This window comes from Puntigrus tetrazona, chromosome 3 (genome assembly GCF_018831695.1).
Source record: "Puntigrus tetrazona isolate hp1 chromosome 3, ASM1883169v1, whole genome shotgun sequence".
Lineage (NCBI taxonomy): Eukaryota > Metazoa > Chordata > Actinopteri > Cypriniformes > Cyprinidae > Puntigrus > Puntigrus tetrazona.
In genome coordinates, this window is record NC_056701.1 from 21,113,010 (window position 1) to 21,139,153 (window position 26,144).

Below are 26,144 nucleotides of genomic sequence, written 5' to 3' on the forward strand. Positions count from 1 at the left end.
TGTGACTCTTTTCTTCCACCCTTCTGTTGATCTCCCTCATTTATTTCTCTGTTCTTCCTCTTTCATCTCCTCCTCCTCCCTTTTGCAGTCCTTTTCCACACGCTCTCCTTTGCAGACCATCTAAAGACATGTCGCCGCAAGCGATTGCAAGTTGCCATGACGCTTTCTGTCTGGAAATTCCTTTGGCACTGAGCTTGTGTGGGATTCATCTGTCAATCAGTGACTTAACACACAAGAACGCATACACACGCGCTCAAAAGACGGTCGAGCAGGGATATATTAAACAGCTCGTCTTCAAAACGCAGCAAGCAAACATAGAAAACGGCATTTGGATTTCTGTCTAGTGTGAAGAGATATGCGCATGCACAGACAACTTAATGAACAACTGCATACAGATATGTGAAGAATCGATCCTAAAAATGACCCATGTGACACGATTTCAAGAATTTCAAACACACGCACAAAATGTTGGGGAAGCATTCTCGCTAATGTAACTACATTTTTCAGTAGCAAACCCTGTTCAAAAAATAAAATAAAATTAAAAAACAATGTATTAAAGTTATAGTTCATACCAAAAATTACAATTCTGCCTCTTGTCATTTGTTTTCGCAGATGCATAACATTAACACATTTTTCACACACATTCATTTTGCTCATGTTTCTTCTGCTCAAATGCTGTCGACTGCAATCTTGCATCATTTGATAGTTAGCAGAAATAATTCTGAATATACTGGACAAATAAATAACTTCAATGTACTTTTGTCACTGTGTCTAATTTTTGTGCAGCTTGACTGTAGTTAAATATGAGTAGTAGTTAGGGCTTAACAGAATAGCTTCAACACTAGTCGAGCGCACACACACACACACACACACGGAGTGGGGTGACTGTGCGCCACACAAACACCTTGTAGAGTTTGTTAGGAGCATGTATTAAAATACACTCAGACCTTGTGCAGTTTGTTAGAGCAGAATGTGAGACAGACCCACACACACACACACACACACAGGCAGGCAAGTGAAATCCCTGACTGCCTCCAGCCTTCACTTTGCATTTTGAGTGAAACTAAAGATTAAAGCCCTTCTCAATACAAAACCCCAACAGCAGCACAGCCAATTACACCTCCTAGACCTACCAGAGAGAGAGAGAGAGAGAGAGAGAGAGAGAGAGAGAGAGAGAGAGAGAGAGAGAGAGAGAGAGAGAGAGAGAGAGAGAGAGAGAGCGCAAGGAACTGGACTCAGAAAATGTACAGAAAGAAAAGAAGTGGACAGACTTGCAGAAATCAGAAGAGAGAGGAAGGAAGCAGGACAAGGGAGAAATGTTGAGGTTGAGGTCAAGGCACATTTTTTACTAAGAAAACCGTCAAAAAAGAGAGATGAATCATATGTTGAAATGATAAACTTAGAGATTGCTTAAAAAAAAAAAAGAGCTGGAGAGAAATTTTGTGGTCTGTCATTCAGTGGCAACTGCAAAGTCCCCAAAAAAAGGAAGACAGATAAAGAAAAATACAAAAAGAAAAACAACACAGACAGTTTCAATTGAATACATTCAAAACACACTGAAGAAAAAAAACGGCAAGGAAACTGCTCTTTTTGATTTTTTGGGTCAGTCGTTACAAAAGCAATCAATAAGTCTGATGCTCCAAATGCTTCCAATGTGTTAAAGATTGAGGCAAATAAGGAGCAAAAGAGATTAAACAAAATGTACCTACTCCATCCTTCAAGCTGTGGTTCAGATAGAGGCTCATTATAGAGAGAAAGTGTGTGTGATGAATGAAGTCAGCATTAGTCAAGAGTGTAAGGGTGGCTCAGGATTGGTCACAAGATGTATATGAGTTTGACCTTGACCGAGAACATTGTGAATGCTTGGTTGTGTGTCACAATCAAGTATGTCGTCTACTTAAATGTTTTTGGGAATCAAACAGTCATTCTAACACAAAAAAAGTCATCAAAATCTAATGAGCATTTTTGGGCATCAAACAATACATGCACTACAAAGAGAACTTTTTATATTCTGCTTAAAATGATTTTAGGGGCATCTTATGTGCATGTAAACATTCAAATGCCAAGTGAGCTACATATCTAGACAACAGTTTTTTTACATTTATGTTTGTCTTAAATCCTTGTGTCCATCAGCTTTCAGTAGTTTAGCGTGACTAAGGTTTTTTTTTGTGAGATTAAGTGTTTAATGCTCACGAAAACGATCAAAATACTGTTAAACATCAATTGTGAAATATTACAATTCAAAATGTTTTAAAATATAAATTATTCCTGTGATGAAGCCGAATTGTATCATTGCTTCAATCTTTCAGAAATCATTCTAATAGGCTGATTTCCTGTTTACAAAACGTTTATTATTATTATAATTATTATTATTTATAATTATAATAATAATAATAATAATAATAATAAAGTCCAAACCAGTTACGCAGCTTAACATTTTTGTGGAAATGGTCGTATAGTACATATGAAGGTTTTTTGCAAAGATCTTTACTATCATTCTTAAATTAATGTGTCCTTGAGAAGTACAAGTATTTCTCCAAAAGAAAATAAATTAGTATTTTTTAGTGCATTTATAAAGTAATCATGTCTTGGCGTGTCTTTTTGGGGCCTCACAGGTGAATTTGAGCATGAAAACGTGGTCGTTTCAAAACCTAGCGGGGTGCAAGGCAGTTGAACTGAAACCTTGCAGTCCGTTTGCTGTGGTTCTGTGGGACACCGGAGGTCTGGAGGGGGATTTTAATCACTGAGCCCCTGCATCATTACTAACGAGCCTCACACATACGCACAACTGCAATCAAAGCAGCGAGACAGCCTGTACCACGTCCGGCGAGATTTTATCACAATCATACTAACGAGCCCCACAGTACACATACTACAATGATAACTAAATCAAACACATATGCTTTAACACTCTCTCAACCCTTCATTTTTTTCTTTTCATCTCATCACCATATCTGCTACCCACAGGCTCCATCCATGTCACTTTCCCCAAGTCGTTTGGCCTTACATTATTATTAGCAGAGGCCACAGCGTTTAGAACTTAAAGACGTCATTGCATGAGAAACGCATTTGACACGCAAGAGGTCTTTGTAACATTAATACACCATTTCAGTAAAACATTACAAAGTATTAATTGAATCATGATCCAAAAATGACTTGTGTGGATATTGTGGGTTTTGTGAAGTCACATGGAGTAAATAAAATCACAAACAGTTACAAATTATTGCACCGTAGGCCCCGCCCACTGCCGCTGAGACGCTTAACAGCTGACAAATGAGAGCAGTGCACTTATAATAAACAGAGACGCGTCCTATATTGGTAGCAGTATACAGATGATGTTTTGTAGTTCATGTGCTTGAGTCTCCTGAGAACAGGACAAACGGAAGAGTAAAAAAAATAAAATAAAAAATACATTTGCTTGGATGAGTCCGGTTTAAACGGCTCATCTGTGAATCTGTACAGACTTCAGAAGGATCCTTGTGTCAGGAACAAGGAACAATCTCTTCCGAGGACTGTATGTTTGTTCGGAGCATTTGACTACAAATTTTGTAAATGAGGCAGAGTGTAACAGATTATAAGTGAATTTTAAGGAACGTGTATCCTAATGTCAAACAAATCCATACGCACGTGTCTTTGCATGCATAACATATGCACATACATATTTATATATTTCTAAAATCTAAGCCTGTTTTATGCTTTTAGTGAACTTTAACAACCCTGACCTTGTCAACAATGACCTACAGGCAAACATGCAAAAAAAAATACAAAAATATGAACCTTTAGTTGTAAAACTCCCATGCACATTTGTGACAGACAAGCTCAAAAAAACACAAACCATGGACAGAGGCGATAACAATACCTCCCTCCCTCATTCCAAATCCCATCTATCCATCTTTCCTCGGCAGCATTATGCGTTTTGCTTCATTAGACTTGAATCTCATCTCCTGACTGCATTCAGTGCCAGCCAGTGTGGCAGCCACTGGGGAGATGCGCATCGGGTTCAATGGCAGAGTTAATACACACTTAATACGCATGTCTGCATCAGCCTCACCCCACACACACACAAACCCATATATTATTTTGCACAGCCATTAAACCCCAAAAAACAAGCTTACGGTGAGCGTGGAACAGAAATCAGACTGGAGCATTCATGCAGGGTGAACGATATATTTGTTTATGTGTGTGTAGGATGAAGTAAGGAGGTAAATGTTGAAGAGATCAAATGAAAGGTTTGGGTAATAAAAGGTATGAAAATAAATAGCAATGTGTAAAATGTGTGTGAGAGGGAGCGAGCATGAAACAGACATGAGGCCCCAGAGAGCGTAAAAGCGTCTGCTTTCATTACTTTTCAGAGGCTTTTAGTTTAATTGTATTCTTATGGTATGTCTCTGGTGAACGGAGGGGTTTGCTGAAGGATAAAAGTCTGTTTGCTCTCCATCTCCCACTGAGAATTGTGTGGGAAGAAAATCTGAAACTATTTTTTTTTTTTTTTTTTTTTTTTTTTTTTTAACCAAAACTCAGATAAACTACTCAAACAAATACATAAATTACCTCTCGAATATCAACACTTTAAATATTCATTCAAAAATTAAATAGCGCGCTAAATGCTATTTTAAAATGGAGCGCAAAGTGGCCTTGATTCCGCAAGTTTTTCCCATTCATTTTCTCCATCAAAAAAAGAATTTTCAACATAAAAACTAACCAGGTTCAAAATGAGTCACATCACAAACTTAGATATGAAGCAAAAACAGTATTTGGAACTGGAAATACAGTTTATTGTGCACATCGAAATCACATATATATTTAAGTTGAATTCACACAAATATTTAAATGTATTCAAAGCTCACTGTTTTTTTGTATTTATTTGTGGAATTTACTTCCAATTTGCAAGTGATAAGTACATTTTTCTTTTGCGTTTTGCCTTTATTGGGTTTGAAACGCACCTCATGATAAAAATCTATTTCTCTATGACGAAATTGACTTTTTTTGACTTACAGAACCTAGTCTATGCACCTATACCTAGCACTATGGCACAAAGAGCACAATGCTAGTGAAGAGTTGGGAATTTTTCCGCATTAGATGCATTCTTGCTTTCAAACAGCTAGAAAGTGCTTTTAAGCTGCGAAAAAGAGTAAAGCAGAAATTCAACGTTATTTACTTGTAATAGTGGAAAACGCATGGCAATATTTATCTGCGGATATTAGAAATGAAACGGGGAGACACTAGAAGGCCCTGTAGACTGCTAGGAGAATGCTAACATAAATACGGCTATCTTTGGTTATGTTGGAGGCCTCATAAGAATCTCATAACTTCAGCTCGGTGTATAAGATGAAAAGATCTTTGCAGATCCATTATCCACTTTCTTTCAGCTATCTCAACGGACACAAAAGCTGTGGAGAGGTCAAAATCTCTCACATCTACACTTTGACAATAGTCTTTCATGGCTGATGGACCGCGCTGCAGGCCAGAAGCCACGAGACTAGCGGCGTCAACAGATAATGATCTACGGTCGCATTTATTCTGCTCCATTGACTGCCCTGCTGTAGTCTATACGTCTACTTAACTAACATACGCGCCCACAGAGATAAACAACCGCTGCTCTCTCCACATCCCTCTCCATACATCTCTGTCCCTTCTCCTTTCCCGATCTGTCTCATCCGCCACCTTCTCTCTCGCGCTTTGCGTCACTTTCTATCAGTTTATCTCTTTCCTTTTCCCTTAAATATCCATCCATCTCTTGTTCTATCACAAGGCCATAGTATCCTCCATTCATCACAGAAACAGCGCTGTCTGAGGGCATCTATCTGCAATGCGTGTTGAGACAAGTGACAAATCAAATGTTCGTATATTGAGCCAAAGCAGAGACATAATAAGGGGGAGGAGACGGATGTGAAAAATTGTAAAACTCCACGGGGCGGCTGTAGGAAACGCAAGCCCCTCTTATATTTTCAACAGGCAATTGCCTTTTTTGATAAACTCGTCACAACTTACAGCTCTGAGGATGTAGGACTAGCCCTGACCTTCACTGACAAAAGTGAGATGTGATGGGGAAAGACAGCAAACAGAAAAATAAGCAACATCATTTTTGAGACTCGAAAAAGAAAAAAGGGGCCCTTGCTTTGAATGACTTCAGCACATCTGTGGCCACAGCATCTCTCTCAGTGCATTGGTGTGATCTTCTTTCATAGCTATAACTCTAGTGCATTTCTTAGCCATAACTTTGTCGCCATTTTTTGTCGGGTTTAGATTAGGACTCTGGCCCAGCCATTTTATGATTTCAATGTTCTTAACTTCAAGGAACTGCTATGCCTATTGCATAAAAACAACAGGCTGATTGCTGATGCTTGCAGGTACTGAACTTTATGTTGATGAAGGAGGTTCTGATAAGCACGTGTGTTCACTTTGCCATGTATTTGTATAAGGGGCCCAACTCCTGCCCAAAACAATGACAATTCCTCTTCTAATTTTCACTAATTTCTTTATGCACTTTGGGTTCAGTCTTTCCCCCCATTTGCTCATGAACAATGTTTCCCATCAGACCTAAATGAACTTTCCACACAACATGCTCTTCAGCAAAGATGAGGATAGCTTTTTGATTGTTCCTGCTGATGAGGGGCTTGTGCTGTTTTTTGTGTCCAACTTCTCATAAAAATGCCAAGACAGATCCTTACCCTGGCAAGCAATTCCAGCTGCAGGGTTGAACTGATTCCCCATTGAGGGTCTCTGAATTATGTTGTTTTTATGTTGACTTTTCATTCGGAAAGTCAGCCTTTTTGGGAACATGAATGAATGAGTGTCATGTAAACCTGCAGTCTTCTATATTATTTATAAAAATAAATAAATAAATAAATAAATCACCAATTTGGAATGACCAACTTCTGCAATAGCTAAAAGGGTCATCCCTTTGGCCTTCATCTGAGCAGAGTTATAGTCACTTTAGAGCTGTCTGTCATCGTCGCCATCAGTGAACATTGGAGGAATGCTGCCAGTAAAATAGCGTTTGTTAAATTATTTATTAAATTAACACCAGGTGCCAGATTAACGCCAATAACTTGGAGGAATGTGAAAGCGCATTCCAATTTTGATCAGGTCTTTTTCAAATATCTCAAGTGTTTTTTTACTGTTTCTTCAAAATACAGTTATGAAATATTCTTTACACATTAAAATATAACATCATAATATTATTATTAAAAAAGAAAGCTTTTAATCCTGACCTTCAGTACATTATCCAGAGCTGTAATGAAAACGTGTGCATAGCGGGCCAATAGTTTGGAATATTTATTTATTTTGTAGCTTTCGAGAGACGTCTCTAACCAAGGTTTCATTTATTTGTGAAATACCATTACAACTTAAAATACCTATTTTCTCTTTTAATATATTTGAAAATGTACTTGCAAATGCTGAAGGTTAGACCAGCCATTTTTAATCTTACTTATTGTAATAATTAACTCTTGCCAATATGGCCAGTAAGTAGTATCAATGTGACAGAAATTGCAGCAGGAAAGCACATGTAGCCGTTTATAGCCCTTTTAGCAGTATCAGACGTAACTGTATTCATCCGTTTTTCCACAATAACCTGCTCGTCCTCCCTCTCTCCACCTTTTTAGTCTCAACAGTCAGCGCACAACACCATCCATCCATCTCCCCCTCTCTCGCTCCGACTTTCTCTGGGAGAGCGACAGAGACGCGGAGCTGTTCATCCTGTTTGTAGAGTTGACCTGCTGCAACCCTCTATTCAATAAAAGAGACAGAGTGATGGAGAGAGAGACGGAGGACTGGTGATTGGCTATTTGCACTCTCGTATCTATCGATCAACAGATGTTGTATTGATCTCACAGTATAGCCACATAAATTGCACACTTGATTGCAAACTGGACGCATAAAGACAGAGGTTAAAATAATAAAAAAATAAGCACATACTTGGGGGGGAGGGGGTGATTGTGACATGAAGTAACTGTGCTGGATGTCTCAGCAAAGTGGTTCATAACTGAATGGGTTCAGAAACCTTGAGCAAGGTTCTCATAATGCCAGAACAGAACCATCGATACACAAACAAATGCTTCGTTCCACACACTCAAGGACAACTCTCACGAGCTTACCTGAACGCACGGCAGCACACATCCTTACAAGAACACCCTTCATGCCACACAAACATGAAGCTATACAAAAACAAACACAAAAACGCACACATTCCACCCACAGGGGATTATACGGGCCACGCGTATCTAATATTCGTAAGAGCTTTTTCCCTGAGTCCTGTTAAACAGAGCAGAGAGAGTATTAGAATTTCAAGAGGCTTTGAAAAGAAAAAAAAAAACTCAATTAGAAGCATCTCAGGATGTACTTGTGAGGAAAAAAAAAAAAGAAAAACAAACAGACACAAAACACCAGCCAGTACCACCTTCTTTTCACATCTAATCCACTGGTTAGCTCATCAGAGCCGTTATATGAAACAGCCTGCAGGTACGTTCTAGAAAACGCTTCAGCCCAGCTTATTGCGATGAGTTTCCAACTGGTAAATCATAGAGGAGCCGGTGACCCGAGTCCCATTAGAAGGAAGAAAAATGGGACTCTTAAAAATGGTTAAGCATGAGATTTGTTCCTGTTTTTGGTTAATATACAGTTGGGTCCAAAAGTCCACACTTAAAATCTGAGACAAAAAAATCTTATTTAAAGTTTTAGGATGTTGAAATATTTAAAACAAAGTACAACAAAGCAGAAATACTTTGATTCTTCATTGTATCTAGGTCACTAATCAAATCGGTAGACGCGTCATTTTTCAATTGTAATGAGACTAGTGGTCTCTTGGTCCCCACCGTACATTTGTATATTAAAAAGTGTAGTTAGAGTGCTGGCACCTGATTGGTCAGTTCAACGTTAATCGTGTCAAAAAACTATTAGGCGTGTTCACACAAAGGAAGATAACAGTAACAAGAAATTTCTAATAACTGTTCAACGATAATAAAAAAAAGTCTACATCACGGCTATAACGGTAACAACAAAAAAAGAAGCATATTGCTGGAAACACTTTCAGAATGGGTTTTTTTCTAGCCGATGAACGATGAATCAAAATCCACCTTCAGAATTTTAAAGCACTAGACACCTTAACTGCAGTACATTCTTATAAGAAACATGCTATTAATTAGTGTGAACAACGTTATAGTTAATATTATATGTGAAGAGTTTATTTGCAAAAACTGATAACTGTTTTATATATACATAAAAAAATATCTAGATTTTTCAAATGAAACAAAAACAAACAAAAAAAACGATTTTTGAAAATGTAAAAAAAAAAAAAAAAAGAGTTCTGTTTTTGCAAATAAATCAATGTTGGTGTAAATGAGCCTTTTATATTTACGCAAGCACATGACATATGTGGATCTATTAAATAAATGCTGATTAACTTTTAAAATCACATTTTGTAAAAAAAAAAAAATGTTCTGGCAGTCTGATCAAAATGAATGAAGGAAATGTTAAATCACAAGTGATATTACTTACGGCCCACTAGTCACACAGGGAACTGAAGGTCAAGTCGAGAGCGGGATACCATTTTCCACTCAGTGTATCCTGCTGTATGCTAAACACTTGGCAGCATAGTACATCATTATAGAATTTCATAAATAAAGATGGTGAATATGACAAAGCACACGTAAAAGTAGTATGACATTCTTCAAAGAAAAGGCTCGTCTGTAAAACTACTGTATGTCAGGTTCATAAGATTTTAAAGGAATAGTTTACCAGAAATGAAAATACTGTAATTATTTACTCACTCTTAAGTTGTACCAAACCTGTATAAATTTATTCTGCTAAAAACAAAATAAGATATTATGAATAATGTTTGTATTTTCTTTCCTAGACTAAAAATCAATAGCTTCTGTCAACTGCTTGGTTACAAACATGCTTCAGAATACAGTTGTTTTTAAGAGGAAAGAAATTCATACAGGTTTGGAACAATTTGAGGGTGAGAAAATAAAAGGAATAGTGAAAATGAAAATTACCATTGAGTTGTGCTTAATATTTAATACTTATTGGTAACTTATTTGATAGTGTTTATTATTATGATTATTTCATTATATGTAATTCAGAAAGCCCTATTTACATTAAGAACTATCTACTATGCCAAATTATTTTCTTTGGGTAAAAAAACATTGGCTACTTGTCTTCCAATTTTTGTGAGCATGAACAAATTATTTCGTGAGATTTGGTGCACTGCAATTTTTTTTTTAACAAACAAGATTAAGCCACATATGAAATTATTTTTATGGAACCAAAAACCTTGTATGCTGTCAGTCGGACAGGGTTTTATTTAATTGTTAGAAAAAGGCCAATTCTCCGTTTCAGCAAGAGCTCCAGATTTGTCTAATCCATGACTGTAACTAAATATAAAGAGAGAATAAAATCAGCAGAAAGCAGGATATCTGCTAAAATATGCCTGTAACATAAACATGTCGTGCCTGTTACAAAACAAAAAGAAAAACACAAACGCAGACAGGTTTGTGTTTTTGCCATTGTTTTTTTTTTTTTGTTTGTTTTTTTGTTTTTTTTCATACAGAAAGCCTGGATTCAAATACACAAGTGCTACAAGGAGGAAAAATCCCAAATAAACATCACAAGGAAAAATAAAAATAATTATAATAATAGCAATAAAAAAAAAGTTCCATAAGCATTTCCCCATTTTTACACTCTTCAGCGGATTTGTAAATTTTTTCGCCCTGTAAAATGAGACTAAACCACTTTGTAAGTCCATCTGAACTTCACCTCCATTTGGAAGCCAGGTTAGCTTGTGGGTCAAAATTCAAAAGTTTATGGCAAGTTCTATGTTCAAATTTCCCAAGAAACAGAGGACAGTTCTGGAAAAAAAGCTGTTTGTGGTCAAACAGGATTGATAAAGTCACGCAGGAATCTACTGAACGCTGATGTCGTCATTACGAAGACACATGCTACCTACAGAAAAGTTCTTTCGCAACGATAACAGAGCTTGTCCTTGATTCCTTCTCAAAGAAAAATCCCTCCGTCCGCGACTGTAAAGGGGAATGTCTATTGGCCGATCACACTGTTTTTGAAGGAGGGATGAAGCGGAGATGGACAACCGGTTCACACAGTGAAGGAGAGCACACAGTAGTGGCCAGTGGAAAGTGTTACTTAAAAAGTCCAGTCTTAATCCATCTCGTGCTTAACTGCCCGACCAAAAGCTCATCCGCCCATGCTCAAGAATCCACGGCCCACAGGAACTCTGGGATAGACTGGTGCAGGGACTGGCCACGTTTTCGGACAAGGTTCAACCTGTGGTGGCCTAAACACTCCTGTCGGCAGGGCTGCAACAAAGAGGCTCCTCTGCGCTGGGGGGGAATAATGTGAAGGAAGGGGCAGGTCAAGAGCTGGTTTAGGCATCTAAAGGGACAGAGCTCAGGGGGGGGGTGTAAATCTAAAATAGCGCCCCCACCCCCATTTGTAGGCAGTTGTGTGAGTGTGTAGGTGTGCGGGTCAGGTAACGGTAAAGGACGGCACTAGGACTGTTTGAGGCGCTTGAGAGGGGGGCCCAGGAAAGGGCACTGGGCGGAGGCCAGCGAGCGATACGCCTCTGCTACCAGGTGAGGATGGGACGCCACCATTGACTTCCACCCTGAGGTCTCCATCACATCGGACGCGTGGCTGAGAGAAAGAGAGAAAGACACATTGAGAACACAACCCTCTTCGCTGAGCTCAGCACCCCGAGGGCACTGGCGCTGCACTATCACGCACACCAAAAAATGGCCTTTAACGACATTTACCCGGAGTGTGTTTGTGTGTGAGACGCTGACCTCCCCCTAACCCCACTATGCTGTTGCCCCCAAACACTTGGCATTAATTGCAGCACTTGCTCGCAGTGTCGACAGCGGGCCTTGCGGGCACATGCCCGTTCTACTTTGCCCAAAGCAAAAGGTCACAGAGCGGTCAACCATCCACAAAGAACAGGTTACACAGGGTTTCCAAAATAACTTGGAAGTAAACAAAAGCAGCTTGAATATATAAAAAAAAAAATGTTGTGTTTGTAAATGTATTGGTGGAGGAGAGAGAGCAAAAAAAAACAAGCTAAAATGATAAAGCTTTTTAAGTTTGAAAGAGCTTGCTCAAGATTTATCCACCGAAATGGTATGATGCAGTATTGGGATCCATATCTCTTGCAAAAGTACAATATCTCTAAAGATGCACCAAAATTTTAAAAATGGTTGGCCTCTATAATCTGATAATTATTTTCAATATTATTTGTGCTGAGCAACAATTAAACCACATCCAAACTAAAACTTTGTTTTATAAATAAGTATGTGAATATAAATATACACGCAAATACACACAATATTTTCTGAATTAGAAATTACCCAGCACTAATTATCATATAACTATATCAGTTTTGATTGATAAGCTGTAAATGGCTACCACTATTTTATTTTAATTTTATTTATTAATTAATTATATTTTGAATAAATAAAAATCTATTTTAAAATGAGTTTATAGACATTTTCATGCATTTCATTTCTGGTTTTGTGTGTCAATTTTGTCCAAACAGCAACGGTCATGCTTTATTTGTTACACTGATTATTATTCATTTATTTGTTTTATACTAACCAGATTAAGCAGCATATGAAATTTCCTTTCCGGAACCAAAACCTCCATGCTGTGACGTTGAACAGACCTTCATTTAAATTAAAAAGCTCCAGACTAATTTCAAAATTAGAAGTGAAAAAGATCAATTGAGTCATTCGTTCCTGAATCTGACTTCAATGGCCACGCTGTATGTATATTGCCGTGTTCAAAAAGCAAGGACAACTCAATAGAAAACATCTCTCTTCTTTTCTTCCATTGTTTTGACTCGCTTAATTTGCGAAACTCCCCTTTCTTTTTTCTGAGCAATAAGGATGCTCCCGCTGGCTGTCATTGTCCTGTGATGGCTGGACGGAGTCTGGCACTGTGGGAAAACTGTTGCACTCTGATACTAGACTCCTAGGTGCGGCAATAAAACCATTTGAAAGGAGAAAGACGAGCACATAAACCAATAACATAAGCAGCAAACATGAATGCAGGAAAAGAAGGGCAGAGAGGACGAATCGTTTTGGGAGGGGGGTGCTGGTGTGCATGTTTATTTTCTGAGTTGCCCTTGTTATTGATCTCCCTCTGTCTCTGCTGTTGTTGTGGCGGTGGGTGTTTTGTATAGAGAGAAAGAGCTGAAATGAGATGGCCACAGTCCAGTTTCGCACCAGCCAAGATACTGCCATCCACGAAATGAACTCAAAATTACACCGTCCAATAAAGCTGCCGCAAAGAGAGACTGAACAAGCTAGTAAAAGAAAAAAAATAAAATAAAATCGACAAAATAGAGCATGAAAGATAAGTGCGGAGAGAACAGAGAGCGGGGCAGACAAGTTAAGATAATGCGGAAAAGTGAAAACATTTGGTTTCTATTCGTAGACTGAAAGGAGCTGGCTAATTATCACCAGCCTACAAAATGACACCCATCACAGATATCAAACAAATTACTATCGGTTTATATTTTTACTTTTGAACTACCAGCCTGCCAGGAGTAACACTCACTAGTTGATGAAGTCGACAGCCTGCGTCTTGAGCTGGTCAGCGCTGTGCAGGTCGGCCAAGATCAGAATCTCTGCTGCGTTCTCCACAGACAGACTGGTGCACAAAGCATCTTCACACATCACCTTCAGCCGCTCCAGAGCATACTAAAGATAGAGAGACGCACTTCAATAAAAATGGGAGCTTGTGTTGTCAACACAAAGCAGCTATTGCATTACCACGCGATTAGGATTTCTGCTAACTGCTGAAGTTTACGACACGCGATGCACATTGTGGTCATTTTTGGTTGTTGCGTCCGCCAAGAAAATAATGTGATGCGAATGCAAGATTGAGGGGGAAAAAAAGACGTGATTGTGACGTTTAATAAACTTGTTTTTGTTCTCAGATGAGAAGAAATGGTGTTTGGCGTGCATTCAGCTAAATGTGGTGTTTGTGTGCGGCCATTACTCACCTTGTCAGCAGCAGCGAGCAGGTCATCAGCCATCTTGTCCAGGTTGGGTGCTTTGCCAGTATAGATGAAGAACATCATCTCTTTAAAGACCTCAGCCTCCACATCGTTTATCTCAACTCGGTTCTAGACAGCAAATCACAGCAGAACCCTGTCAACTAGAGTCTCACAGAACGTCAGGTCAGAAAACCCCCGAGACTCCTCAACATCTACAGACTTTTTACATCTTAACACATAAAAGAATAAACCAAAGAACGCATTCATTTAATTACATTTATTTATTCATTCATTCGATAAAAATAATATATTAATTGAATATTTTAAAAGATAACAACTTTTACTTATGTATGCATTTATTTATTTATAACGATGAAAATATTTCAACATTTAATTTGGAGTCATCTGGCTCCCCATACTGTAATTCCTTAATAACGGTCATTATTAAAATAATATATTACGTTCTTAATTTTTTTTTTTGTTATCGATTGGTTAAAATAAAATATAATAATAGGTTGTTGTAGTAATTAAAAAATAAGTGTTGTCCTTAATAAAATAATATGTTGTTCATGTTATTATTGTGTTAAATAAAAATTATAATAATGGGTCATTGTTGTTGTTTTTTTTTTTAGAACTGTTATCATTTTTAAATTAGTATATAATATGTTGTTAATGTTAATACTGTATTAATAATAGCAGCACCAAAAATGTTGTTCATGTTATTAAATTATTGGTTTAAAAAATATATAAAATGGGCCATCATTGTAATTAATAAATTGCTTTTAGCATGAGTAACCGTAATTAAAATAATTATTAACAGTTAAAAACATAAATCTATATGGCAAAAGATTTCCATAGAAAGTAGTGAAATCCAAAATGATTCATTAAATCTTCTGCTGCTAAACTTGGCCTGAAGCTTGCAGCTGATTGGTCTGATATTAGTGGGCAGCCTTGACGTTCCCACTGTGTCATCATGCATCATGGTACAAATGGGATCGCTAACTAACTCTTATACGCAGACACTGCGTTAAGCACAAAGTATTCTTTGCTGTCTGTGCATAGTCACGTGATGCAATTGTTTTTGCAGACGTCCAACTTTTGTGACCACATAGACAGGAGCAGGCTCTGTTCGTGAGACAGAACGGGGCACGAAAAGTCAAGTATCCCAGACCTTTACACTTAGTCTTCCCCGACTTCTCATTCTAACAATCTAGAATTCATTCGACTGTCAACCGGCTGCGCTTTTAGAGATTTAAAACATGATGCAATTGAACCTGAAGCAGTTCAGGCGGTTGAAACTGTTCTAAAAGCATAAAAAGAGTATTTGTGTCTGACTCTGGCCTTTCCTCTCTCGAGCTCCTGCGGTGTCTCTTGAGCACCCTCCACCAAACTCACACGACCACTGACCTCCAGCGGATCAGCGCATATGCGCACGCAAAAGGACAGAGTCACTCAAAAAAGCGAATGAATATATAGCTTCCGAAAGCCCCATTCCCTTTCAGCTCCTGCCCTGATCAATGTTCTGGAATGAGCTCTGCAAGAGTTTCTCTCTTCTGCCCAAGGCTGCCGGAGCACAGGCTCTTTGTTGACTGTCGTGCTGGTAACAAAGGCTTTTCCGTCCCAGCCCGTCCATCACAGCTAAACCAATTAATGCAGCAACAGTTAGGAACTCCACCCCCACCCACAGACACAGGAACACGGCAAGGTCAAATGAAAAAGCTCACTCAAAAGCAAACGGACTATTTATTACAGAAAATAAAAGTCTGTGTAGCCTAAAGGTGCATTAACACTCACAAGTTTTCCCTCCCTACCCCTGCAGATTGCCGATTGCCGATTTTGCTTTGAACTGTGGCACTTTTGTTTCATCAATGAGAATACCACAAAAAAGTGTTACAAATGTACTTGAAAATGCAATCTTTTACAAGTAGTTAACAGGTTCATTCAAGGACATTTCAATGGATCAATAGCGACAGTAAATATAACGTAAAGTAAACATAATTATAATGTAGCAAAATAATACTATTTTACATAAATGGTGCTCGTTTAAACTTTCTATTTTAAGAATCTTGAAGTATCCGTAAAAGTATTAAGAGACATTGTTTTTAACATTAATACTTAACTTTAAGAAATGAGCACCAAATCAGTGTATTAGACTGGTTTCTGAAAGACCACATGACACTGGTGTAATGACTGCTGAAAATCCAGCTTTGCATAAAAGGAAAAAACAATATTGAAAATATATTCAGTTAGAAATATATATCTTTAATTTCACAATATTACAATTTTACACAGTAGTACAGTTTTTCAAATAAATTCAACCTTGATGAGTATATAGTTTTTCAAATACATAAAAAAAAATAATATTTTGTCCATATAATTGGTTCTCAGTGAGTCTACTTTATGGACAGTAAAAAAAAAATTTAAATAGTTAAAATTAATATTGTTCCACAGAAGTAAATCTAACAGGTTTGGTATGACATGAGGGTGAATGAAGAGTTGTTGTTTTTTTTTTTAAGGTAACAATTCTTTTGACATGATGCCTGCTATGGATAAATAGAATAGAGTTTGCTCAGTACCTAAAACATATCCCCACCACCAAAAAAAAACAAACAAACATGGACATCAAAAGCACTCCAGAAGTTCCAGTGTAAAAAGGCATTGAAGTATCCAAAGAGGTTCAAGAGCAGGTATTCAGGAGTCTTTTCTTTAGATGTAATGGGCAACTCTCGGATGAGGCATTTCCTCTCAATTCTCTTTAGATTTTCTCTATTGCAGCATCAAATTCATCAATATTCTACAGACGTCGCAGCCAAATCAGAGCCCCAGCCATCATCTAAACCTGACACACACACACACACACACACACAACCGGCCACATTTGCTTTCACACGTGCCTTCGCACAAACTGAGCCCCAGATCCCATCATTCATCTATGAAACGCACACACTCTCTCTCAACAACAAACTCAGTCTCACACATTTGCATGGATCTTCACAAAGCTAATAAGCCACACAACTAAAAGGAGCAACAGGAAATCTCACTGCTCCACAAACCCCAAACGCAAGCACATCCTGTCCCAAAAAACAGTGCATGATGAAACTCTGGGAAAGGGGGGTATATGACACGAGCAGAGAGACAGAGGAATACTGGATCAGCAGATGGTGAAACATGGGAATATCACAGATGATGAGAAGAGGAAAAATGGGAAGTGTGGTAGGGGAAGTGTAAGGGGCAATTAGAGCAAATAAGTGTCATTTTAGTATTATTTATATACTATTGGAGTTCTTTTGCATAAGCTTTCATTTTTAGATTTTCAAATGTCCTTTTGCTTTTTTTTTTGCTTTTAGATTACATTTATTTTAATTTCAGTTCTATTTTTAGATTGCAATATTATAATGCAATATTTTGATTTATATTTTATTATTTATATTTTATTACAGCTTTGTATTAATTAGTGACAACTAGCTATTGTAAATATAAATTAAAATAGTTATTACTTACCACTGCTGCAAATACTGTACATAAATATATTCCACTAATTCAAATTTTTGAAGTTAACATTCAGTTCCTTTTAAGGTGCAAGAATTGGGTTCATCATTTAAGATTACTTTATAAAAAAATGTTAAATTAAATGATTAAATGACAAGAAACATTTCACTAATTGCAAGCTTTAACTTAGTCCTAAAAATAACAATGTCTTCATTCATCATTAATATAGACATGTGCAGTCCTCTCGATTTAACACAGGCAATCTTTAACGCCTCTATGAACAAACTCCACTGCTCTGATCTATATCAGACCCAACATGACTGCCATATTAAAAAGCCATGCAAGAAAACCAGCAAATCGTGATTTACGACCAGCTTTTGAGAACAAGCAGGAAGATGGTACAGTTGAGCAACTCTGTAAATGCGGCGGTATTAGACCACACACACACACACACACACACACACACACACACACAGCTGGACTGAAAATTAGGCCGCTGATAGGTAGGATGGATCTGAGTCCTACTGGGAGATAACTAATATACTTAGAAACTAATAAACACTGCAGAACTGAGACATCAGGAAAACACTTGCATGAAAAACAACAAGCTGTGCATGACCATAAATGTGAGGGCCTCTGATTGTGACAGACTAAAAGGATAGGATTTTGAAGTATAATGAGACAAAATGTGAGATAGAAGGAAAGGAAAATAAAAATAAATAAACCGACTCACCTTTTTACTCTCCTCCATCTCATGTTCAAACATAGCGCTGAACACTGGGGAACGGGCTGAGGAAGTGAAAGACAAGAGTTTTTAATACACAACAAAAACTTCTGATAAAGAAAGATCTGGTAATTATAATAGAGTGAAACAGCAACAGGGCACTTTTTCAGGAGCGAGTATTTTCCCCATTCATGTTCTCCGAAGGCAATTTAAAACTGTTCTTCGAAAAAGAGTTCACGCCACGAACCAAATCAAGCTCTAAGATGAATCGCAACATTACAAACTTTGATATGAAAAACCTGAAAAAGAAAGCTACGATACGGTCTACTCTTTTATAACAGGAAATGTGCTGCTTTCATGGAGCTAGGCAATTTAGGTATTTGTAAAGTGTTATTTTTATTTTTTTTCTTAAATCATAAGAGGGACGGGTGAACAAAGATTCTGAGGAAATGTTTCAGTCATCAACATCAAAAACAAAAAACATCTAACAGTGGTTCCTCAGACAATTTGTGCCTTGGTGCAATTGCCGATCCTTTTGGCTGATTAACCCAGGGGATGATGGCGGCTCAGACCTTCCTCTCTCTGTTAAGTCTGGATATGGAGTCTAGGGCAACTTTAACTTGTTTAAAGTGAGTGTGTGAAGTCTGGCACATTCTCTCCCTCTCTCTCTCACACACACACACACACACACAGAGAGTCCAATCACAGCTCAGACAGCAGCCGATCAGCTCCGTCTCCACGGCGATTAATGAGCACTACCAGGTACGGCCAGATAACGAGGAATCCCGTCTGACCATGAGCGACAGCGGGAGAGAGAAAAGCTGCCGTCGAAACCTGAAAAATCCTGCCCTCCCAGGCAGGAAACATCGCTAGGAAGGTATTCAAACGTTAACTAACATCATGTCTAAGATACCTCTGTCTGTTCGGGTTTTGAAGGAAGCGCAGGTGCTTCTTTCTCCGCCTATGATATCCCACAATGTGGGTGTGTGGGTCGCTAGCTCCGTGTCTGACAGAGCTGACTGTCGAGCTCGCTTCTCAGTGTTGAAAACAGTGAAAGTGTTTATACATTTGCCACTTATGATTTATTTTTAACAAGACATCAGCAGTGTGGTCATTAAATATTCACTTATCTCTCAAGCTCACATGAATTTGTTCTTGAAATATAAAACCAGACTCCTTATAAGGTGCCTTGGCTGTCTGCTAAGTGACTGATGGACTGAGCAATAAGACAGCTGTCTTTGGTTTTCAGCACCGCCACAGAGAATTGGGACAGAGGGAGATTTGATTAGTGACAAGGCTTCAACAAAACTTCAAAAATGTACAAATAAAATTGTTAATGGATATATATATATATATATATATATATATATATATATATATATATATATATATATATATATATATATATATATATATATATATTTTTTTTTTTTTTTTTTTTTGCAAATGTGAATTTTGTATAAAATAAATGTTTATTTAATGTGATAGGTTTCATTTGTCGGTGAGCTAAACTATTGAAGTGTCAATTATTACTCGCCTGAACACAAACTAAAGGGGTCATGAGCTGAAGAAAAAAAATTCCCTTTTTTGACATAAGTAGTCATGGTACTATAAAAAACACCCTGTAAGTTTCAGAACTCAAAACGTTGTTGTTACTTTCATAAATGGTGGGAGATGGTGATGCAGAGAAGAACTATTGAATAAATTCATTATTTTTGTTTTAATTTTATATTTGTGTAAGCACACAAAAATGACCCTCGTTTAACATTTGACTGTTGTCAATGTCCTTACTATGTTTCCAGGCTTTGAATGTGTCATTTAGACTGCTGTCTATACAGGCTCATAAACTGTTGGTTTTGATCAATAATACCTTAATTTGTGTTCGGTAGATGAAGGTTTGGAACAACATGGAGGTTGAGTAAACTAAAAGAATTAAAAATCTTTTTAATTCAATCAAATATTACACTTAAATTTTTTTACTCAATGACTACCATTTACAAAAAAACTAAATATAAATTGTCATTACTTATCTGTAACAACTACCTGCAATCATTTTCTGTCAGTCTGTACGACTGTACTATAAGAATATGTGCATGTTCCCACATCACCTGCCAGTATGGCTTTGTGTGCCTGGAACTCCTGCCCGGCGACACAGAGCGAGCAGTCCGTGAATCTGGAATGTTCCCACAGTCCACCCAGTTCATCTGCCAGCCGGCAGTCGGGAACCTTCACCATGTTCATGGTGTTCTGACCCGAGATGTTCACAGAGTCCTGCACCACACTCACCTAAATACACAAAAACAAAACACATTTGCACTGTTATGTTATTAAATACGAAAGAAAACTGCCGTAAACATACGCACACATACATGCACATACATAATAAAAAACAGATGGAAACATTTGCGTATTTATATCAAACTACATATGGATTATCTCAGCCATTAGCCACTGTACTTAAAAAAAAAATAAAAAATTAACAACCACTATTTTAAAGACATCAGATTTATGTGTGCTAGGTTAACTTTTATGTTTGCTTTAAAGACACATTTAAGGACATACATATGTCAGCCAATATGGTAGATCCTGATTCCAGTGGCTCAGGGGGGACACTACAACGACTGTTCAACAAGGGCAGCCGTCTAGTTATCTCTTAATTTACACAAATTGCCTCAATTTGTTACTGGTCTCTGTGTGTGAGCGTGTGTATGTGTGTGTGGCGGGCCACCATGCTGACTTAGCCACCTGTTCCCGCAGACATAAGCAGGTTCATTTATCTCACTCCAGGAGTCACACACACACACACGCTGAAATGCCACAGGTTCTCACACCAAGTTAATGGCCATATAAGGCACATTACTTTAATGAGCAGACCTCCTCACAGACGAACCTCAAGACCGAGGGTGTTTCAAAACCTTGTGAGCTGCCTGCCATCACAGCGTCATGAGACAAGTGCTGAACGTTCACTTCAAGTTTGAAAAGTCTGTGCATGTAATGCGAGAAAACTAGAAGTTTCTCTGCAAAATGATCCCATAATGCTCAGAGGGCAAGAGTTTAAGGTAAAATCGGGGATTATGAGCCGACAGGAGTGAAATGACAAAAAAGAAAAGTAAAAAGGAGTGAGAATGAGACAGAGATGGATAGAGATGGAGGAGAGCGAGTATGACACACAGGAAGAGGGTAAAAGAGCACCACAAACAGGAAATTAAATGTCAAGGACCCTTGTATGTTCTTAATGGAGGAGCAGACTTTCCCCTGAAGGAAAACAGGGAAGACAGCAGACGAGAAGGAGAGGGACAAACAAGGAGAGAGGACGAGAAAACGAGCAAGATGAAGACAGCTTGGGGAGCAAAAATATACATATAAATACCCATTTCCTGTTCATCCTTAGGGCTGTACATAAAACTAAAACTAACAAGCTGTTATGGGCATCACAACACATAAATACTTCACAAAAACACTGCAATACCTGCAAAACAACCGAACCAACCACCAAAACCCCTGCCTATTAAGCAGCATTATAAGGCTGTCATGATTTCTTGATTCAATTCTTGATTCAGTACTCAATTTTTAATAAATCCCTGACTGCATTATGCTCGTGCCGAGAAACTGGCAAAATATTGAAAGCGAGACATTTCAGAGATGAGAAACCACAAAGCCTTTTCTGAAGCTGCATGACATTAAACCTTTAAAAAAAAAATCATAATAAAGCATAATGGCAAAAATTACTAAATAAAAAAATATTATCAATTACTCGATCATCAGAATACTGACATTGTCTCGATTACCAAAATAATTGTTAGGGACAAATCTACAGCATTCATAGAGATTGAAAATAAAATAAAATAAAAATAAAAATGATTTGCTAAATTACAGAACTGCTCAGTACAAATTGTTCTGACTGTTGAGATTCACTGGTGGCTGTTGTATGTGTTCACATACAATAATAGGATGATGTTTCCAACAGGAATCTGTTTTTTTTTTCAATAAAGTGATAAAATAATATTTATTCATCTAAAATGACATGATCAAACAGGCCTCATGATAATGCTGTAATGTCATGATTCATAACAAATAATCTTATCGTTATTACTGAAGATTCAAGACTTGTATTAATACAGCATATGGAGAGAATTAATGGGAAATATATCTCCCAAGGCCACTGAATAAGTCACTGGAGTTCTGTCTATCTGTCTGTTTACAAACACAAGACTTTATCTTCAGCCTCAGAAATAGGACGGATCACTACTTTAAAGTCAAGCACATCACTTTAATGAGCAGTGCGAGATGGACACTAGAGCATCTCTGTGCTGTCTGGACTCAAGTATGACTGAACTGTTTACTGTGTGCAAATCTAAACACGGCAACTAATGAGGGAGGAGGGTGCAAACCAGTGTGTGTACGCTACTCTTTCACTGAACTTGATTAATGAACATGCGACACTCGCCGACTGAAACCCGTGTGTGGAAATTCATCACTCACTCATTAGTGGCACGCAACAGAAAGAGGAAGAGGAAAAAAGGGAAAGTACGATAATTCCAGGTGACTTCCTGCATCTATAAATACACACTTTAGGACAGCGGCAGTCCTAGACTACTAGTGCTGCATCAGGCTCATGCTAATGAGCTCGTCCAGGTCATAATGAATTCATTGATTAATCAAACCAAGCAGTGCGTAATTTACACACACTTTAATTAGAGAATTAGCACACGGTATCTTCTCACTTCAACTCTTAATAACAAACACTCCTCCACTGCACACCAAGACAATTAAGCGCCGAATTTCCCACTGCCAGACACCGTAAAAATACATTAACTGATATAATACGGATTTGAGTCGCTCTGCATTTTATGTAGTAGGTTTGGTCAAAAATTCACAAAAGTGATTTTATGCCCATTAAAAGCATGTTAAACGCAAGTCTAATTATAAAATTTCAAATATGTTTTTAAAGAATAAAATGTCCAAATCTGGTTGAAACAACGTTACATTATCACTTAGCTTAATATTTTTGTAAAAGTTCCGAAAACATGCTTATTCTGACTTGTACATAATAAAATATATAAAAGAGTAACCAAGCAGTAAATTTTTACTGTGAATTAAATGAGTAAAAAAAAAAATCGTACTAAATAATGGGTAAAACCTAGGATGACGGCAAATGAAAACAACAATTTAGAGCAGTATTGCACTTACTGCTTTTCTATGATTAAACACTTTCGTTTTTGACCCACACAAATACAGATTAGACAGACTGATAATGTGTAAATCTGATGTCAAAACTATGTGGCCAATTGTATTCATTTCATCCTAAAAACACAACAAAAAAAACAAACAAGCACGACAAACTAAGTGGCAAGCATTATTTGTAAGCAGCTGTGCTTTTGTGAGAGCTGGTGTTTCTACAGTCATTCTGTTTCAGACTACACATACGCTTTTACACGCTTCATTTCCACTCAAGCTGTTCAAGTCTGGCCCTGACCGCAAACCTCTCTTTTTCTCCTTCACCTGATCTTATTCCTCTCTTTCCCTCCTTCTGACACCAGCATCTGCCTCTCGTCTGACTGAACTGTCTGCGATTATGTATGCGTGTGAGCGGACTCGTCTGCAGAGAGACTGCCGACCTCATATTTGTGAAAAGGGATTCCTGCCTTTGAAAATACCCTTTGTAGAAATGCGAGCGCAACACCGAGGTAAAGATTAATGCATTTTGAGGATCACGCCGCATCAGTTCGTCACGTACAGTGTGAATGTTTACGAGGAATCTTTTAAAATGTTAAACACTTTCAAATCCCGTTTCGTTTTCATTAGGGTTACATGGTTTAGCACTAACACCTCTCGCTCTCCTTCCCTCGATCACACCCTCATCTCCGCTGAGCCCTCTGTGTTTTGAGGGTGAAGAGGAACAAAGCAGATGCTGCAGGTACAGAACTTTCCTCTTAAAGTAACAGTTCACCCAAAAAAGAAAATCAGCATAAACCCAAACCTCTGGAACACTACGATCCAAAAATGAAAAACCAAATGTCAAAATTAATATTGCTTCTACTATTATCATCATCATTATTATATTTTTTTTGTTGACCCAAAATAATGCTTTATTCTTTTTAACTGTTCATATACTATTCCACTGTATTTGATCAGTTGTTTATTATTTTTGTCCTATTATTTTCTATCAGTGTTTTTTTTAGCTTCTTGCCTATTAATATCTGAGAAAGGGACTACCAATGAAAATTAACCTTCCAGCTAACTTGGGTAAATTTACATATAATAATATACGCTTTCCATTTCTGAAGCTTAATGAAATGAAAAATTAAATAGTTTTTAATTGATATTCAGAAAGTATGCATTAAATATGTAAATCTTTACTGTTATCAAACGTGTGATTTATTTTAAAATGCTTTCCACAAAAATATTGAGCAGTACAACCGCTTCCAACACTGGCAATAAATCAGTATGAATCACAATGATTTCTGAAGGATCATGTGACACAGTGAACTTAAAAATGTAGTTTTGCCCTCATAATTACAATAAAACAGAAGACTTATTTTAAATATTAAAAGTATTTCACAATACTGCTGTGTTTTTCATTAAACAAATGCTGGCCTGGTGAGCATAAGAGATGCTTCTTTCAAAATCATTAAAAGTGTCTTCGACTCCAAACTTTTGATGCTGTACTGTATTCGCTCTTTTTGATGCAACGAATGGAGACTGAGGCTTCAAACTTCAAAAAGGATTCAAGAGAACCAAGAAAGTATGAGGGCGAGTAAATAATTTTCATTTTTCAGTGAACTATTCCTTCAACTTGCTACCATTTCTAAACTTTTGTGTGTGTGTGTGTGTGTGTGTATACATATATATCAGCAGCAGATGTTGCAGCCGTAGTGGATCTCAGAGATATCAGTGTGGCATATGGCTGTACTGAGTGAAAGATGGCTGCTGTCAGATGGAGAGAGAGAAGTGTAGAGCTCATTTATTTACTATGAGCAATCTACCTGCTGGAAGATGGAGGTGGAGTGAGGGAGAGATGGAGAGGTGAGAAAGAAAAAGAAAGAGAAAGAGTACAGGTGAACGACAGAAGACCTGAGAGGTAAAGCATATATGGAGAACTAAATTATAGAAAGAGAAATGGAATGAGAAAAGGAAAAGGTGAAAATAGCTACCAAAGTCATTAGTTATCATTAGTTAAAACTGATGAAATCAGACTGATAAAGCATCAATCTATAAAACGCAGAGGAAAGAAACCAGATATCCTCTTTTTACTTCAAAATCCCTCTCTCTCACTGGCCACAATGACACCAAGTATTCCACCTCTAATGGCTCTCCTCTCCTCATTAAAAACGAGAGAGAGAGAGAGAGAGAGAGAGAGAGAGAGAGACAGAGACAGAGACAGAGAGACAGCGAGAGAGAGAGAGAGAGGCTCGGGCCCTTTCTTAAGGTGCTAACACCTAAAAAAGAAACCGCATAACATAGGACGGAGAAACAGAGAGAAGCAACTCAAATGTAGGCAAAAAAAAAGAATGGAATTGTGGGAGGAAAACTGAGTTAAGAATGGTGCAAGAAGGAAGAAAGGAGGAGGCAATGCTGAAGTTCTGGGAAATAATAATGAGCCACAGGAAGAGAGCAGAGAGGAGGAGGAGGAGAAGAGGGGAGAGGAAAGAGTTTGTCCATCTTGATTAGGATGTGTAAAACTACATATTTCCAAGAGTTGCAGACTAATTAGTCTTAAGGAAACCCTGTATAATTAGGTTGATATCAGGTTCACCTGACCCCTATCAGACAGGTTTCTTTGGGAGTGTTTACATAAGGCACTTTCCTGTGTTAAAAAAAAAAAAACATCTAGACGAAGTGCAGCGGAATAAAAACAGGACCTTGGGACTTTTATTGTTTTTAACATCACCCAAACAAAAGTTATAGCAGTACACTAAA

The 26,144-nt window shown here is 37.7% G+C and overlaps 1 protein-coding gene and 1 long non-coding RNA gene across 4 annotated transcripts in view; both read right to left on the reverse strand.

The window, feature by feature from the left end:
* The window catches only part of LOC122337890, a 5,698-nt gene extending 1,213 nt beyond the window's left edge, over nucleotides 1-4,485 (reverse strand). The window contains exon 1 of the long non-coding RNA XR_006249632.1: nucleotides 1-4,485. This exon is cut by the window's left edge and continues 51 nt beyond it. This is a non-coding gene — a long non-coding RNA (uncharacterized LOC122337890).
* Nucleotides 1-26,144, reverse strand: part of LOC122337364 (speckle type BTB/POZ protein) — an 84,421-nt gene that overhangs the window by 19,678 nt on the left and 38,599 nt on the right. For 2 of the 3 annotated variants that reach the window (XM_043233774.1, XM_043233775.1), the window contains 5 exons: nucleotides 20,333-20,510; nucleotides 18,234-18,289; nucleotides 14,018-14,140; nucleotides 13,570-13,712; nucleotides 4,754-11,652 (listed from right to left, as the gene is read on the reverse strand). In XM_043233774.1, the coding sequence (XP_043089709.1) occupies nucleotides 11,508-11,652; nucleotides 13,570-13,712; nucleotides 14,018-14,140; nucleotides 18,234-18,289; nucleotides 20,333-20,510 (645 nt within the window). In that variant the 3' untranslated portion in view covers nucleotides 4,754-11,507. Of the gene's footprint in view, nucleotides 1-4,753; nucleotides 11,653-13,569; nucleotides 13,713-14,017; nucleotides 14,141-18,233; nucleotides 18,290-20,332; nucleotides 20,511-26,144 lie in introns of those variants that run through there. The other variant, XR_006249534.1, reaches the window with a different exon arrangement.